The sequence below is a fragment of the Battus philenor genome, unplaced genomic scaffold, assembly GCF_028537555.1.
Source record: "Battus philenor isolate CCGP_79_NKW_IND1 unplaced genomic scaffold, ilBatPhil1.0.hap1 SCAF_20, whole genome shotgun sequence".
Classification (NCBI taxonomy): domain Eukaryota; kingdom Metazoa; phylum Arthropoda; class Insecta; order Lepidoptera; family Papilionidae; genus Battus; species Battus philenor.
Window position 1 is genome coordinate 12,514,483 of NW_027181683.1, and position 19,696 is coordinate 12,534,178.

General features: G+C 38.6%; 1 protein-coding gene across 1 annotated transcript; it reads left to right on the forward strand.

Annotated features, from left to right (window-relative positions):
• The first annotated feature begins 7,444 nt into the window (after window positions 1-7,444).
• LOC137923049 (uncharacterized) lies at window positions 7,445-19,678 on the forward strand. Its single transcript, XM_068766170.1, has 12 exons — window positions 7,445-7,491; window positions 7,584-7,736; window positions 8,355-8,456; window positions 9,053-9,175; window positions 10,412-10,590; window positions 11,706-11,847; window positions 13,148-13,293; window positions 14,191-14,325; window positions 15,737-15,812; window positions 17,145-17,226; window positions 18,468-18,989; window positions 19,674-19,678. The coding sequence occupies exons 2-12, from the start codon at window positions 7,605-7,607 to the stop codon at window positions 19,676-19,678; spliced, it is 1,644 nt and encodes a 547-aa protein (XP_068622271.1). The 5' UTR covers window positions 7,445-7,491; window positions 7,584-7,604.
• Window positions 19,679-19,696: the final 18 nt, after the last annotated feature.

Here is a 19,696-nt window from a genome sequence, read left to right on the forward strand (position 1 = left end):
AAAGGCGCAGATTAGTGTCTGTGTGGAGTTGGAGGACTTTATGGTAAACCCTCCTTCTGGTCCCAGAGAGGTGCTCGTACTCTGCTAGCACGAGCAATTTAGCGCCAGGTGGCACAATGGATCTTGCGGAGAGAGGAAGACGGTTATGAAGATGAACTCCTCAAGAAAGCTGACAGACCCCGCGGGGGGAGCAGCCGAGTTTCGGTTGCGCTGTGGACGCAGCGGGCCTAGGTCAAGTAGAAGACACGGCCGCAGGCTTAGCAGTCACAGTTGTTTTTATTCTCGCGGACGTTTTCACTCACGCGGAGGTGTGAGGAGAAGTTACTAAAGGACCGGAAGACGAGACCTCTTACCTCTTTGGAAAGTGGTCTGGAGCCTTGCATGGCGCTAAATTCACGGCGGGTGGCCCATCGGGCGCCTCTTGAGCGCTTTGGAAGATAATGCACAGGATGCACGAAGTAGGATCCTGCACTTCAGGGGCTCTCGAGCAGTCCTAAGTCCTATGTTTATCCAGGACCGCACATAGTACGAAGAACTTGCGAGCCTAAGAAGGCCTAAGACTGCCCGACAGTGTGTTTATTGTAAGGAGCTTCAAATGTGAGATCCGAAAGGGTATAGGTTAGGTTTTCTTACCCTCTGGTGATAGTACAATGGAGATCACCAGGGGTATGTGCAAGCGCTGGACATCCTTCTAGCGGCAATGAAACAAAGAACGTTGACGATTTCGTCAATGGTGATTTCCATCCAAAGACATACACGATGACTACAAGGAGGGGACGATCCTCCGACAGGGCGTAAGTATAGAACGGAATTTCCACCGCCCTGATTAATGCCTTACGCGTTAATACCCGGTAGTGATCCACCATCGAAAGATGGATATAGATACATCGGGTCGTTTTCTGTGCCTCAGAGCACGAGATCCCTTGGTTGTTGCGCCAGGGAGAAACATACTTCCATTCAGCCCTGTCCTGGAGGGTGTCGCGCCTTAGAAGCCGTGGAGATCCCTCTTAAGAGGAAATAAGGTGGGAGGCAGAAGCCTTACGGCCCTTGATCACCTTCTTGGAAAGGTTGGTCAAGGAGGGAAAAAACTCATCCTCTGAAGAGGCGCTACCAGAAACCTTGTCTTTCTGGCACTCTTGCGCCTAACTCTCACGAGGGTCAAACCAACAGCATCGATCTGGACCCGCAAGAAAGAGCCCACCTTCATCTCAGAGTTCGTCCCTGGACCCGAACCGGAATCAGGCAGAACAAACAGAGGAGTTTTGTCCAGGGACGCCGGGTGAAGAAGCTTCAGGTCTCTTGCTCGACTCACAAAGTCCAGCAACTCCTGGTGTGATATCGTCGGGCCGTATATAACCTCTACATATACTATGTGAGTGTTCCTTATTTATGCGCATGTACACGACACGATCCCTGTATCATACAACAAGCTTTAGTAAGATCATAACATCCAGTAAATAAATCGAACAGAGTAAACAATTAATCCTAAACGGAAAAAAACGCGACGGTGACGTCACTTTAACCGTCTCTGGACTTGCCTACCTAATTTACGCAACGAACCATGCGGGGGCCGCGGAGAGGGACGGCGTTGCCAACCGCACGGAACGCGATCCCCGCGCCGGAAAGCGGGAGGGGGGAGACAACGGCGCGCGACCGTGTGTCAAGTGACGCGGACCGTGTGCCCATGTGTAAACTGCGCGAAATGGCGTTCTAAGAGTACGTAGTACGTTCTCTGTTTCGACGACGAAGCATGCTTCAGATCTCAGGTACGACTATGATCGTCAAACATATATCGCATATATATATATATCGCATTTGCATGTGGACGTGTAGGCAAAACTTTCAGGTGGTGAAGAATTAGAATGGCTCCCAGCCACGACTTATTTATTTAACTTTTAATGAAATCTGTTGAATGAAGTGTCGCAACGTATTGTTACGTACTATGGGTTCTGACCCGGAATGAAATATCACTTGTTCACAAAAGCATTAGCGTTGAAACTCAATTATTAATCTTTATAGATTTTAAACATTAATAATTTTGCTTCATATATTGTTTTTTTTTGCTATCAATTTGCAATCACAACGTCATACTTTATTAATAAATCACATAATTAATAAGCTGCAACAAAAGTCGTATGTATAATGAAGTATGGGTCCAAGCCATGGTTGCTTATGATGGACCTCACGGGAAGGCATGAGGTCATACTGAGAGTAATGAAGAGGGCCATGCACGGAGAGGCCGAAAGGATCTCGTCGCGACAACAAGCCGGTAGACGTGGCGTAGTTAGAACCCCATACTAGGTGGACTGTGGTGGGGGTTTGGGGGAAGATCTGGGTCGAGGAATACGGGGTGATGGAAGAAAAAGCGGTAGCAAACGGGCTTTCGAGGTACAGAGTAATCGAAATAACGCGGTCACCCGAAGCCTCATGTATCTCTAGCAGTGCTGAGAGGAAACAAATCTATTTTATAGCTGTCTGATATCGCGCTTGAAAATATTGACATTTTCTAAATGTAAAGTTAAAAATAAAGACTCATTCAAAGCTCTTCGAATCGTACGCAGAGACGAAAATACATGTATAACACGTGACCAGATGGCAAAGTTATAGAGAGTCGAGGGGCCAGCGATGAAGAGAGGGGAGGTAGTGAAAAGCGGCAACGGCGCATAAATGTTGTCATCCTTCGATCGCAGCGCAACGCTTCGTGCGGGCTTTTGCTATCTCCCTCGCTCTCGGTGTTTACGTTCGATACGGGTGAGATAGATAGTGGTAGTAGTTACAATCGTTTTGTACAACAGCGACGGGACATTTTTTCTAGTCTCTAATTTCTCTGAAACCATATGCCTTTAATATTAATTTATTTTTATAATTTGCTATTTATATATTTAGAATAAAATTAGAAATAAATTATAGCGTTATATTGTGTATCAATTGAATTTATTTTTTGCGGATTGTTTTTTTTTTTAATTTTCGCAGTATGTATACAGAATTTAAAACGGCCGGTGGATCTAACGTGGAACAAAGGTGGGGTCCTCTAGACATATCCATATTACCTTTATGTATGTTCAGTTAGTTCAGCTAATATTTGATCATTTTTTTTTAATTACTCGATTCCTCGACGCCTCGGTCGATGTTCCATGGAGTGACAAAGCTCAAAGACCTCCGTGCCGATAATATCCACTTGAACCGAACCTCGTCTTGGTCGGTAACTATTGCCTCGCTTATATCATTACTGCCACTTCGGAAAGAGTTAGCTCTGGAAAAATAAGTGGCAGAAGTAACGCAAGTGACGCTTCTATGTAACGAGTCGGTTGGTGACAACACGTTGAGTTCAGTTAGAATAGAGAATGTCTACTCTTATTTCGACTATGTTATACTAATATTCCAGAAAGTTTCTAAGTCGCGCGGCGCATAAGTAATATTCCTGTTGCAATTCAGACATTAAGTCCGATCGTAATTTTGAGTTAATTGGTAGTCGTGTTAGCAAGCGGTCTATAAAATATGAAGATTCAAGTGGCAGGTACGTCCAAGCTGTCATTCAAGAAGAAATTTTTCGTTTTACAGAAGATTTTCGATAAAGTTTCAATAATACAAAAAACAATTTTCTAATAGCATTTTTCTTATTCGTTAATCGAGGTAGAAAATGATTAAAGATTATTTACTAAAAGAAACATACACAATTAGTTTCTAAAATACTTTTAGTGTTATTGAGCTGCGGTGAAATTTTTAGATTAAATTTCGAGCGGTTGCCATGTGTCTTCGATGCGCTGTTGCATTACCGCTCCCGCACACGCGTTTGATACGTCACACGTAAGTGTGAGAGAGATAGAATGATGCGGTAGGTACAGAAGTGGTGCCTTCTGTGTAGCTTGCAGTTTTCGAATGCGACTGTGACATGATCGGTCCATACAATAGTTGACTTGTTCTGTCGTTCTGAATTGTGAAGTTTGGGTACATCGGTATTATTATTTGCGTAAAAAAATTAAGCAATCTGAGAAACTTCTTGGTGATTATATTGTACTTGGCTTCATGTAGTCAGCTAGCGAGTGCGAGAGAGCTCGTTAATCATAGGGACACATATCTTTTTCTTTTAGATTTGCCAGACATTAAGATATCCTGCAACGGGGGCTAACCTCCTTGTTCGGCCCAGGTCGGTTTTAATACCTGCTACTTTGCGGGAAGATCGCGAGTATACACTAGATCGGCACCCCGCAATTTATACTACATAACAAGTAAGTACACCTTTCATTTGTACAATGTCGCACCAGCAACTGCTGAACTTCATAGCACGCCACCCGAATCTGTAGACCCGACATCTAGCCCGTCGTCTCTTATCCTCCCGGTTTAGCACCGACTCCCTGGCGATCTTTGAGTGGAAATTCCTGTGCCTCTGCTCAAGCCACTTCGATTCAGGTTCAGAAATGGAGGTAGACCCCTCCGCAAAATGTAACTTAGAGGGCTTCACCCTCATACAGAGCAGGCAGAAGAGGTCCAGGAAGGCCCGTGCTCCGGACAGGGCCTCTTCGGAAGACTATTCTCTCCCCTCACCATCCACCCCTACTGAAGCGACCGAAGAAAGCAACCAAAGGCCCGAAGTCCTGCGCGAAGCCTGCACTCTCACAAGAGTGTACCCCCGGGGCACCTAAGGCACCACCCGCGATAATCCTCCAGGATAAGGTGGCCTAGAAAAATATCTCTCCCTGGCTAGACAGCCAAGGAACTTCGTGCTCTAAGACACAATATACGTCACAAGGGATACGCATACACCTATCAACGGTTGAGCATTACCGTGCGCTCACCCGCCCTCCCGGAGGAACGTCACCTCCGGATCGTCGCCCGCGGGTCCTGGTGGAGATCTCCATGGAATGCCTTGTGTCGCTAGTCACAAGATTCCTGGCATTTACACAAGGTATATGATGAGCGTATGTATAAAAAAACAAATACCGCTGGGTGTGCTCTCGCCAGAAGGAAAACAAATTTTTTAATATTAAAATGAAAATGTGCCCTTTCGGGCCTATCATCCGAAACGCCTCACAAGAAGCACTCAATAAGACAGTGTCATCACGGCTAATTAAGAGCACTCTGACCGCAACTGCTACGCGCGACCTAGGGGCGTGAAATGCCCGGACCACTGGGTCCACTGGCCGCTTCCGCCAAAAGTCAGACCTTCCTTCCACCTTCATGGATTAAACCCCAGTATGCGAACAGGAGCTATTGCTAAACCTTTAGCGGCGCTTTCCGTGCAAGCGAAATGCGCCTCCTGCGGGGCTCGCTAACTTTGCTGAGGATTTTGCCTCCTTAATCAACTTCGATTCGCGGACTACCGCCTGTAGCGGTGTTAAACAGCTGTTACTGTTTGCATAGACACTAACCTGCGCCCTTTGTTCTAAATATTTCTACGGAAATTGAACTAAAGTATATAAACACACCCAGCTCCATAACTTCTAGTTCCTTCAACATAAACGGAGCCTCCAGTAAAAAGATAAAGTAGTCTGTTTCCTGATGTAACACTCGGTCTAAGTCAGGACTCATCTCAAGGGACAAACCTTCAAGGGACGATCCTAAAATCGCGAACTACCTTCACGCCCGAACCTATAGGGGAGAAGGCACCTTGATCTACTTCAAAAAGTTCCTTCACTGCTCCCCCTAGATCACTCAGCTGTCACCAATTTGAAAGTCTCAGCGTGTAGCGTGTATCCCTCACGGGACACTCTCCACTCATCCTGGTTTCAGTCTACCACCCTTGTAATAGAAACGCCTTTCAGGTATTACCCTTATCTCTCTAGGTCCGACCGTCTTGATTGCGGGCGATTTCAATCCCTCGAGTATCCCTGATAACATCAATTCGCACGATGAAACATTACAGGCGATAACATCCTTTACCATTAACACTCAATCGGCCGTCGAAATAACCATCAGAAAAATAGTCATCAAACATAAGTTCATTGACGCTCTGCCGAACAACATTTGATCACTGATAAGATCGTAAAACGCCGCTGTGAGACTTCACGATACTGCACAGAGGAAAATAGGTCAAAGAACGGCTAGCGATGCACAGGAACAAAAATTGTGACGCTCTGCTTAGCCACCTCGCGCCTTTCAAAGGTGCCTTAAGGCTCGCGGCTTTAAAGCATACGGACTCCCCCTATGCCACTCATTAGGAAATCCGATTCCTCTATACCTTTCGAGGACCTCGAAAAAGTTGAATATCTAGCTGGCAGTTTGTTTACACATTTTCACTTATCCATCTGAATATGGTTGAAGAAGAGATCCGGACCAAATCGTGCTGCCGCCAAACGGACCAGACATCAATATTATCAAAGACAAAATCAAGATAAAAGGGTAAATCATTCTACCTCAGGCCTGATGACACCTCCAACAGAATTCTAAAAATTTTCTCTCCCGAGCTTATGCTCTTACTGGTTTCTGTTTTCAACTCCCTCGTCGCCAATTGGGACTTTTCGAAAGTCTGGAGAGAAGCAGTGGTGTTAGGGATACCGAAGCTTGGCAAATCTTTCTTCGCCCTGCCGCCCTCTCAGTCTCGTCAATATCTTGCGGAAGCTATACGAGCGGATCTTTTTATAGCACCTCAGAGACATTGCGCGAAACAACTAAATTTTCCCGAACGAACAGTTTGGCTTTCGAAAGCAGTATTCGTATGTCTATCAAGCATATAGATCCGTTTAATCTATCCTCACAGACTTCGCTTCTCACCACAAACAACAACAAAGAAGCCATAAAAGCCTGCGGACTAACAATGTTAACATTAACAGAAATAATATTACTCTGTAGCGTCGTAATCTATAAAGCCCTCTGGTGAAGCTGCATGCTGAATATCCCAGACAAAATTAAGATAATTTAAAAAACAATAGTATTTGCTCTGGATGCATATAATATTTCGTGGAATTATATTCCTATAGGAAGCAGTAAATCCAATGACTAAAATTTTTTTTATTATATATCTTATTTTTAATTTAGGTTATTGTTAAAATATACCACTCAATTAATGATTTTTTAAACATTTTTTTTTTTTAAGTTTGATAACCATGAAATATAATAATAGTAACGGTGAATGAATAAAATAAACAAAAAAAATTTAACATTACAAAACTATTGTGTCGGCTATTTTTTTTTTTAAATAAAAAGTGGGTATTTTTAGTCAGTAGAGAAACAAAAGCACAAAGGCTGGCAGCACAGGTCTTTGTCAATCTAATGTCAGAGCAGCGAATTGTCATTTACTGCAAGTTACAGTGATATATGAACGCAGGATTTGAATGTGTTATTTTCGGAATATTATATAAATAAAACATTAGTTGTTGCGTTATGAATTGTTCACAAACATTATTAATGATTTAAAAATTGTATTGTATTTCGCGATACGTCGTCTGTTATTTCATTCAGTGCGTTTCTTAAAAAGATATTTGTTTTTGGAAGATTGTATATAGGAACGTAGTGTTTATCAGCTGGAGTAGCCATAATTTTAAAAAAATTAACGTAAGCCCTCATAAAATTTAAAAAATTCCAGATTTCACGAAAAAAACATAAGATAACTGATTGATTGTATCACATAAAAATTGCATTTCCAGGAATATAAATGCCACATTGATATGGAAATAATGGAAGATAATTATTCAATGTCGGGGCATTTTATGTCTTTTTTTGCAAAAGAATTCATCAAACATGAGATTTTGGTACAAATATACATTTTTGGAAACAAGGAATTTCCTCTCTATGAAAAGGTTAGTAAATATTTACTTTCTTATATTTTTGTCTTCCTATCATCACTTTTGTATCCGAAACTAGAAGACACTGCAATAATTAAGCGTATTTCAGTTTCATTTTTAATGATTTCATATCACAACATTGAGTGTTGCTAATGATGACTTATTGCATTGAAACATGTTTATTCACTCTCAGCCTCATTGGCAAGTCAACTACAGTCTCTCAACAAGCTATGGGGCTATGTTCATGAGTGAGGAGATGCATAGATGTGTAAAAGTTATCAACATAGCTAATTTGAAATGGCAATGGCTTCATAGTATCCAGAGACCGTTTCTGGGGCTTAAATATTCAGGAGTGGAAACCATGATGGATAGGACATCTGCCCACAATTTGAACAGTGTGTCAAAAGCCTACTGCAGATAGCTCATATTCAGTTGTGGATATGCATTGTAAAGACTCCAGGCCCAACTTGATATATAGATCCCAGTCCCTGTCTGTGCTATGCAATGGACCCCACAACAACACATCAAATTCATATAGCTATGGACTTCTACTTCACCACACCTTGATCATTGCTAAAAAACCTAAAATTTAGTAGTGTTATATTTTATTAATAAGAAAAACAAAAATTTTAGCACGAGGCACATAAAAAGCTAGCATTAACAACAGGCCTAAATGATTACAACGTGGAATTATTAGTAGCTTGTACGGGTCTGTGCAGCACTTTGAATCTTAGGGTAAGTAGGTTATTAAAATTAAATATATTGTTAGACAACCTTCATTTTAAAAAGCAACTGTATTAAACATGATTACTTTAAAGTGTGCTATAATATTTATTGTCTCTGCCTATGACAAATAGCACCTTTAGTGCCACTGGTGTTAAGGAAGCCATAACTTCTAACACCTTCAAGAACTAAGGAGAAAGAAGAAACGATGTGGTCTTGAACCATAGTGATAGTACAATGACGGTTTCAGTGAATATATGCAGAGAATAACCATGAAAGTTGTATTAGTAGTTAGGAATCATGGGCACAGTATCCTGTTCCCGTTCACATAAGTTGGTGGGAAGTTGCTGGATGCCTGGCAGCATAAAACCTTTCAATGTGGCGATCATTGAGGAGGCCTGTGAGTTAGTGGGTGGCTCATCTAATATGATGATGATATTATAATATCACCTTGCAAATGAGTCAACTAACTTATAATCCTTTTTATTTCGACATAATCTAATTTATTTGATAATATATTTGCACTGTTTTATGGAAATTCGAAAAGTTTAGGTAAGAAACCCATTGCATAAGTCACCTATAATATATTTCATGTTTAACTGTTCTAGCTGAGTCATATAGTCAGACAGTGTTTAAACATAGGATGGCCGTTGGAAAGAGCTTTGTTTCTTGCCCCGCATTGGCTGAGAACTATCGAGTCGAAACTTCATCTGCTGCAATATGTAATCCAGGTATAAAGTCCTGTAAATAAATGAATGTATCATACAATTACAGGAAAAATTTAAATCAAACTTATAATGGTTTTTAACAGAATAATCCTGTAGGAGAGTGTGCCTGACGAAATTTGTTGAACGGTGTTTTTGCGACACTAACGCCCTCTTCTAAATTATGTCGCAAATACTATTTCCTAAATTTCCCTGCATTTCTAATAAACACTTACAAGAGTACTTTTACTTAGCAAAATTATTTTAATGATTGTTAACATACAAAGAATTTTATATCTCATTTGCAAGATCATTTATATGTTTAGTGTCAATTGAATAACAAATTCATTTTGACATGACTAATAGATTTATTGCCTTGGGACCGAGTTTTTTTTTTAAAATTTCATTATAATATTCATACAGTATACAGTAGGGTAGTAGAATGTTCACATAAATGGTGGACAGAAGACCAGGTCAGGATTAAGTTCTCTAAAAGACGCAGGCCACTTCCAACCAGTCCTGTTGCAAATCTATGGGCGAATAATATGTATGCATCAATTTTTTTTGTAAGCAGCTGTAGCTCAGCGATAGAGGACTGATATTTGCTATCATAGGTTGCAGGTTCAATTCCTAACTGGATTTGAAAAGGGTTGTGATTGCTCATAAATAAGTTTCCCGCCTGCTAAGTGTGATGATTATGGGATACCCTCTCATAGATATCTTTGGGGCAGGCTTATGCCTTGCAGTTTGCATCTATGGACTGATACGACGAATAATATTTTTACTAGGGAATACTTTAAGCCGAAACACAGTAGTAGTGTTTACAATGTTTTCGTGACAGATAAAATAAAAAGTTATTTATATTAAAATAAACTTTTATATGGAATATGTTAGTCAACTGCATAAAATTTATATTTATTATATTGTACATGTTCCTATAAAATTTTGATAGTACCTTTAGCTATTTGATTAGATATGTGAATTATATTTAGTAGAAAAATAAAAAGATACAGTTTCATGATGTCATACAAGACCATCCCTATTGGGAATAAGGGAGGCCTATGTCCAACGGTGGACATCATATGGTTGAAATAATGATGGTGACATACATTTAGGTACATTTTAACTAGACCTCTCTACTATAAACACAGAGGATACCTCAGGGGCTTCAACTTGAGCGAGTATTTTACATATTTCAACAACAATGAACTAAGGTCTAAGTCGCTTATAGGGGCACAAAATTATTTTATGTTTAATTTTCAGAATGAAACAAGTGAAAGCGTATCAATGACACAGACATTGAAGGTTTTTCATTTCAACGCTCAATTGGTTGCAATCGCTCGCAGTGCGGTGAAGGCCGGAAAATCTTTTTACAGCAAAGACATATTTGACAGTTTTAGTGTCGCTTATGACACGAAAATGGTTAAGATTTTATCTTTATGGTAAGTGATTGTAGTTTATATATGAAGCTGCGACACTTTGCATAATAAAAATACATACATACGGTACATATTTATATATATATATATACCTAATTGTGCTGCCCGCATTCACAGACTACCTTGGCTATGTCGTTGGTCAATCTAGTGGAGTACCAAACCAACCTGTGTGGTCACGGCTGTAGAAACTTTTAGCTTCAACAACCGAGGGGCAGTTGCATGAGAAATTTGCCATGACTTTTGCCATTTGAGACAAGTAATTCTTCTATCTTACATTGGTGTCCTTGGTTCTTCCTTATTTTTGATTCTTTTTCTGATCTGGACTAAGATAACCAGCTAGTGGTGCCTACCCACCCCCTTTGTCTTTACTCGAGAACCTTTCGTCTCTAATGCCCTTCATTAGTACGAGAGATTATTTACTCTTACCAATTATGACATGTAAGCTATTTTATTTCTTTCACTTCTATATATACACTACTCTATAGCGGTAACCAGTTGAGCTGGGATGATGTGAGTCATTTAATATAAGACTGATCTTACTCCATGTAGGCCTGATAAGAAAGCTCAGAGTCACCCGGAGAGTAATGGAGAGTTACAAAACTTTTGCTGCGAAATCAAATTAACAATGAAGAGAACCGCAGTAGAACTAAAGTCATCTATGTATCTTTAAAAATTGCTTGTCTGGAGTGGCAGTGAGCGGACCACATCACATTGGAATTGAAAGGTTGTCGTGGCCACTAGCTAGTAGACACAGCATGGGTAGGTCCCTCTGTAAGCGGACCGAGAATGTAATCAAGTCGCTGAAAGTCACAGGATGTGGGCAGCACAGGATATTGCATATACAGGATATTGTAGGGATCTTTTGGGAAGGCCTTGCAGCTTTTTTTAGTAGTCTACATCAGTATATTTACACCTTTTATATGCCATTCCCCACTTCACCCTTTTTAAAATTCTTATGGCTTCCTATGTAACATATATATTTTTTATATAAAATTAAAAGAGGAAAACTCATGTGTACTCCACATCCTAGTTTATCTCCTTTACAATCAAGTGGACCCCATGCTGGGAAACACCGGCCCACAATCAACTAGACAGTTTTAATATTATATTTTCTGCAGGAAACGGATGTGCACAAATGTTAAAAAAAATATTACTGCAAAAGCGGAGACAGGAGATCACCCGTGCAATAGTTACAAAGTAGATTGGTTGATCGCAGACTTCCTGTTGCTTTATGACAAAAGTTTCAGAGTGGTCACATCGGTAAGAGAATTTTTTTTTTCATTTAAAATATGCTTGAAATTAAATAGGACTTTATAATATGTATTACAAATAAGACCTTGGAAAGCCCTGGAGGATATAGGCCTCATCAATTGATTTCCGATGGGACAGTCGAAGACTGATGGAGTCCACCTTGTGCGTGGATGTCCCTTGTCTCCATCCCGAACCTACCGGCCATATGTTCTGTGATGTACTCTGATCACTGACACTCATCTTGCTAATGTATTTGGCCTTGTGTGCATGCATGCGTGTGTGCGTGCGTGTGCGTGTGTGTATGTGTTTGTGTGTGTGTGTTCCATTTTGATAGCGAGTTCTAAATTTAATATTTTTTCCTTTTTTTTTAATAGCAACTTTTTTATGTGAAAATTAAATGTCATTACTTAGCTTTATGGGACAATGTAAATTGAGATCCGTGAACTCATCACCAATGAAGCCTTAACTATTAAATGCATAATGATGAAAAACTGCAACATACCACTTTGAATACAATAGTGTACAGTATATGCATAGTGTTTTATATCGGCAACATAAGATTTTAAATAAATAAATATGAAAAATATTACTTTTTTTCTATTTTTCCTTGTATTGTAGTGTACTTGCTGTACCCGGCGATAAATATTGCACATCGACCTTTGAAAAGAGACAATCGGCTAATTACTACACTATGTTACATTTTGTCAGACGTTGTATTTCGTGCGACAGAGATAACGCTCTACGAAGCCGAAATTAGCCGATTGTCTCTTTCCATAGGCCGATATGTAATATTTATCACTGGGTACTGTATATGCAAGATATGTATTTCTTTAAAGTATAATAAATTCATCCACTTAAGGGTCGAAAGGTTCCCAGGCTAACAGCAAAAACATCATCAGAAACTATATATTTAATATATAAAATTTCCATGTCACAATGTTAGTTACCGTACTCCTCCGAAACGGCTCGACCGATTTTTACCAAATTTTATATGCGTATTCAGTAGGTCTGAGAATCGGCTACTATCTATTTTCCATACCCCTTAGTGAGAAGGGTGGTCCACCCCAAAAAAAATTATTTTATTTTTGATACAAAATTATTTGTTTTTATTTTTTTATGAAACAGCATACAAAAATACATACAACACTAAATTTTCACCTCTCTACGATCAACCCTTATTTTTTATTTGTTAATTAAAAACAATTTTTTTTTGCTAAGCAACGTTTTCGGGATCAGCTAGTATATATAATATATATATAGGGGACTAAATTTTTTATTTCATATTGTGAAATTTGTAAATTTCTTTCAGAACAGTCTGTTGCGTGTGGAAGAGTTGAAATGTCTCGTGATTTTGTTTAAATTAGTTGTAAAGCATAACATAGAGACATTGATTCAGAACAGGAATCCTGCTTTGGTGCAAGCCTGGATGAACTTATATATGAACTACCCTTCCAGGTAATATTTTTTATGAAGAACCATCATTTTCATAATATATAGTTTTAACAGGACGTGTATTATATCAGGAATGAGCAACACGCAGTCTTTTTAATCACGTTTATGGGGCCCGCTAAACATTATATTATTATAAAATTAATTACAACAACATGCCTGTATATACTATTTTGACAGACCATTGCAAGATTAGAACACTGTGTACATATATCTTATCGATTTTAACTGATATTTGTCAGTTTGTATCAAATCTCTCACTAAAAATATTAATTAAATTATTTTTTTTTGTTCTATCCTTGTTCACTTTATTTAAACATTTTAACATATATTAAAAATAAAGCTTTAAATTATTAAGTGTTATTTTAAGTGCAATCTATCAAAAAAATTTGTGTATATATAGAAAAATTGGTGTATACAAAGAATAAAAATAATTATCAAAAGAAGCAAATGATACTTTGTTGTAACAGCTCCTTATAGATATCGGGCTGTTTGTATTTCGTGCGACAGAGATAACGCTCTACGCAGCCGAAATTAGCCGATTGTCTCTATCCAAAGTTCGATGTGCAATATTAATCGTCGGGTACTGTAAATGAAATGGTAGAAGTGGCAACGATTGCCAATTGAGACACTGGTTTAATAGTTAATAATAATGGAAGTCCACAATTAAAGTTTATAATAAACCTGTATTATTAAATTATGTTAGCAACCATGCCCTTCCACATTCAATAGGCATTTTTTTTCCTGCGCTAACCCATGATTAGGCTATAAGAGAATGATTTATATGTAGTATGCCAGGATAAGAGGTATAAAACCTTTTTCATCTAATCGCAGATGTAGAGAGAATAAAAATTAATATTATATCTTTGTCTTATTTTATATGTATGAGAGATATTTTCGCAGCGGTGAGATATCTCTGGTGCTTCTTCAGCGCCGTTGGTACGACCTGAAGATGGAAGCTCGCTTCCAGGTGTTGCAGTACTGGCGCGGGGAAACAGTCACCCAACCGCATCCGCTACTCTTGGCAATTGTTTCTAAGTAAGTAAAGAATTATTATAGGTCACTAATGCAGCTCGAAGAATTGCTTGTCTAAGTTGGTAAGCCTCTAATAGGTAGACCAACAACATAGCCAAGGTCATCGAGGCGGTCTTTGAAATATGTCTAGCCCAGCAGTGGGCGTCTATCGTCTGATGCGATCATGAATTGAATAATGTAAAATTCACTTTATTACCATTACAGTAGTTTTATATAAAGACCATATGAGAAGATAAATCTAAAAAAAGTAGTAATTATTTTATTTTGCCAATGGATACGCAGGCATATGTATATTATCATCATCATGTCCACAGCTGGACTTTTTTCTTTTTTTATGGCTCTGTTATTGGAGCCTCTTATTCAACCTCTAGATGGATAGGCTTTATATTATATTTTCTTATTGATTTCCAAACGTGTGGAATTAAATATTGTCGATGTCCATCCAGGAAGCTAAATATTGTCGCCCAATCTTTATAAAACTATATATTTAAACAGCAATTGAGATCGACACTGCGAAAGTAATTATCTATCAGTGGAATTCTCGCGTTTTTAGCAAGTTTCAGACTCTTTCTCTTATTCATATGGGAGGCGCAATAAGAAAAATTATAAAATATAACTAAAAATCAAAACATTGCTTACGAAGTTAGAAGTTCAAGCGCAGTGCATACACATAAGTTACTTCGCGAGATGCCGACGCCGCACTGGCTCATAAAATATAGTCTAAAATATGGTCGCGGCATCTCGCGCCGGCGCGAGACCGGGCTTCAGTTAAGATCCAGTACTGCAAATCCTCAAGGTGCAGTATAAATATAAACGTAAGGAACAGCCAAGTTCGGAATTACGTGGAACGGAAGTAACGGATATAGCACTTTTGAAGAGGAGGGGCAGAACATCGCGAAGACCAGGTGGCAAATGGAGGTTAAGCTTCTGGAGTGAGATAGACAGATGCCCTTGTTAAAATCAACGGAATACGCTGCATGCAGGCCGCTTTTAGCCTGGATATCTTAGGGGCAGATCTATGTCCAGCTGACGACGTAGACTTAATTTTTTTTTTTAATTTGTGTTATTCTTACTTACTCCGCTGGCTCAGTGACCCAAAGTGGGTCTTGGCCTCCGAAGCGAGAGACTTCCACTTTCCTCTATCTTGCGCCATCGTCTGCCATCGGTTGACATTCAAATTCGCGCAAGTCTGCCTCAACGCGATTGATCCAGCGATACCTGGGTCTACCCACTGGTCTTCGACCCCTCGGTTTTTCCAGGTACGCTACCTTCACGCTCCGATCCGATCCCATTCGCTCCAAGTGACCAAGCCGGCGGATTCGTTGAGCTTTATATTCGCCAATGATATGTGTTACTCTAATAAAAATAATTCAAATGGCAACCGTAATTGATTTATTAATCATTCCATTTTCAGTTTCAGGTATATCGTATTAGAACCTTATCCGAAGTGGTCGCATTTAGTTAATTACGGGCTAATCGTTGAGTTTAAGGTCGGTGGATTTTTTTTTACATTGTGTCCTATAAATCAACGTCAAGAAGTTCGGGGAAAAAAATCTGATTTTTTTTTAGTATTAGTATCTATACTATATCTTACAATTATGTTTAATATCTCGCAAACTTTAATCGAAATTAGCCGATTGTCTCTTTTCAAAGGTCGATGTGCAATATTTATAGGAGGGTACTGTAGTTAGGTATTTATTTAACGGAATTTTAGAAAATAAAAATACCCATGTTGCACAGAAATTTTATTTCGTTCAAAATTTAACAAAATTTGTGTGTTATTATTAATAAGGATATACAATGATATAAAAAAATGAAATTAAAAAAAAATAATTCTGTTATTAACTACTAAAAATTTTCGGTTTCAACACTTGATGAACCTGTCATATGTTGATAAACATTGCCAGCGCAATCGAGTATATTTTTAACAATTGCTAATGCTGTTGCCAATTACTTTAAATAATAAAGTTCAGAAAAAAATGTATGAGCGCTCAACTATTCCAATATTTCCAGGTGGAGAAATGTCCCACCATGCGTTATTACGCATCAAAAAGGTGGGACATTTTTAATACCAGCGTGCCCCAAAGGGTTAAACCAAATATGTATATATTTTACTTCATATCTAAGTATTTTCTTTATCTATTGTATACAAGGCACTATTTAGTAAGTGTATTACATTTTCTCACATCACACACGCCAGGCTATCATTTCAGACGTTAGAACTCCACTATATAGGCTTCCCTTATAAATTTCCAATAGGACTGTTTGCTAACGGTCTACATCCAGCGTTTCCCCGGTGACGTTATCACCGTCATCTGTTCATCTTGTGGGTTGATCATCTGGTGGCTTCCAATCTAGAAACTTAAGAATCCAGCTGTCATCTTGCTTATTCACTTAGCTATGTCTGTCACTTTCGTCCGTCTATGGATCCCCATATTCTAGAGAAACATCGAACTTAGCTATAAAAAACTTAGCTTCGTGATATATACATTGATAGGAATACTCAAAGACTTCACAGTGTTCCGTGATCACTGTGATTCGGTATATAGTTTAGGGTTTGAAGAATGTATTATTTGATATTATTTGCATTTTTAATTAATAATATTTAAAGGGAAAAGAAAGAAATGAATAGAAGATATTAAGAAGGATAAGAGAGGAGAGTGACAATAATAATAGTTCCTGATTTTCCGTGGTGGCAGAACGAAAGGTCACCAAAAACGACCGTTATAAAAAAGTTGGTGTGGCGTTGATTTATGGGAAATCATCGGAATGTTTTAACACATAAAAAAAAAATATATCACTAACATTATTATTTGTCGCAGGATATCACCAAAGAAGTATGTGACCGAGCTATAAACGATTTTGATGGTGATGACGATGATCGGACACTTTGTGTGTGTAAGTGTAAGTATCTTTAATTCTTCACCAGAAAGAATGTTGTCACCTATATGTGTATACAAGGTGTAAGATAAAATACACTTTCAGAGTGATCAAACTCTTTATCTTTCCTCAGATATTTGCTTATGTCATTTGTGTCGTTGGTTGAACTATTTCTAAATGTTCCTTTCGTTTCAAAGCGCTTGCCGCAGCAATTTTAAATTGAATTAAGCAAGTTCCAGAAAATTCGTTGTGAATTCGATGAAAATTCGTTGAGAAAACGACCAATCAGCGAATGGTATACATCGAAAATTCTCGAACGTTGTCTCCGCCAATGAACGCTCTTTAAATTCGTAAAAACTCAAGTTTCGACATGCCAACACTCGACCGTAACAATATAATTATATTCTTCCAGAAATTATTTACAATACCCGGTGATAAATATTACACATCGACCTTGGGAAAGAGACAATCGGCTAATTTCGGCTTCGTAGAGCGTTATCTCTATCGCACGACTGACCAAATGTCGCATAGGTAGTGTGAGACAGATAATGCTCTTCGAAGCCAAAAGCCGATTGTCTCTTTCCAAAGGTCTATGGGCAATATATATCGCCGGGTACTGTAGATAGGTTCTATTGCTGTCAAAGAACATTTACGTGTAAGAAGGGTTGCAATGGAGACAATATAAGATAAATATGAAATTTTATGTTCCTTCAAAAATATATATAATTCGGCAGAGTTTCTTCCGCCTGTACATCTTAGGCCATGGTTGCACAGACTTATTAAGACTAGGGGCCACTCGGGCAAATCATGAACTGATGGCGGGCCGGCCGCCAGAAGTATAGGTAATTAATTTTTTTTGGTTTTATTTTGGTATAGAATTCAATATTTTTCGAATGTACGAGAGTATTATTTTTGCTGTCGGCGGGCCACCAGTAGTCGACCGGCGGGCCGCGGTCTGTGCATCCATGTCTTAGGCCATTAAAAAAATATTTTGGATTTAAATGAAAATTTCCTTTTATTTAAAAAAAAACAAAGATGTTTTTAAGTTCTGACACTTCATACTTATTTTGACGTTATTGAGAGGTGTATTCCGTTACACATTAAATAAATAATTTTTGAATTTGAAACAAAATTTATTTTTCTTTTTAAAAAAAAATCAAACACATCATTGAATTCACTAATGGGTGATTCGTTTTGACCTTAATGAAAGATATATTCCGTCGTATATTAAATAGTTTGGATTTGAATCAAAATTTTTTTTACAGACAATCCAAAGCCGCCATTGAAATCTTATGCGAAATTACCTATAATTAGTGAAAATACAGCATTACATGTAAACACATCCCCGGCAGATGTTAATAATGTACGGAATAATTCCATAAATACAAACATAGGTACTAATTCTAATTTAAATGACAGTTTAGAATATAGAAATAGATTAATGAAAGATGATAGAAATATACGTGAAACAGAAGCTCAAGAAAATGCTGGGAAAGTCAATCGTTCAATGTCTCCATGTTTGGTCATTCACATTGACTTGGATTCCGACTCTTCACACGAAAACAGTACAAGCCGAAACCTTCGCCAGAAACCTGATATATATAAAGATGGACCTACTTCAAGCGAAATGTTTAATAAAGAAGTTATATCTGAAAGACACGAGGTTAAAAATAATCTTTTACATGCTAAAGCAACCGATTCTTTCGATGTAAAAGTTGGAGTAACCGCTGAAAAGAGTACATCAACAGAAATAGAAGAAAACTTTGAAGAGTTGCTCAATGAAAATGGTAAGATAGTTTTTTCTAAACATGCTAACTGTACATTTATATATTTAATATTACATGATGTTAAGCATATATCTTGCCTTAATCACCTCCAGACATGAGACGATGTTTAAAATTACGATAATAGATACCATCACCCGGTAGACGCGGTGTGAATCGACCCCACACTAGGGATCCTGGAAGTCACGAACTGCAGATAGCCTTGCTTTAAAAATAAGTTTATTATATCTTTAATATTTAATGGAATCAGGCGTTACCTTGCGGAAGTCCATCCTTAGTTATAAAAGGACCAACATTTAGCCACTTCTCATGCTGTGGTAGTCGTTCCTCTGTGACTCTGTGTTTTGCACTAATCGGTGTAACATAACTCCTGGAGATGCCCCGTGGAGGGGTGAAACACGTGTTGAGTGATTTAACGGTGGCAGTTGTGTAATTCGCATTGTTTGCCGCATGCGCATTTATCAGCGGGCTGGCGGGCGGTGCACTTTATTGCACGACTACTGCTGCATGTGCGGAAGTGGCTATATATTGGTCCTTTTCTTACTTTGGCCTATAGGTCCAAAACATTTTGTAGGGGGTACAATTTTTTTTGATTTTTCGAAATTTAGTTTCACCTACAAAAAATGACAACGTCAGAACAGGTAGGTAAATGGACTGGTAATGTTTAGTCCTTATTTTCTCAATTAGAATAGATTATAGCAAATACTGGC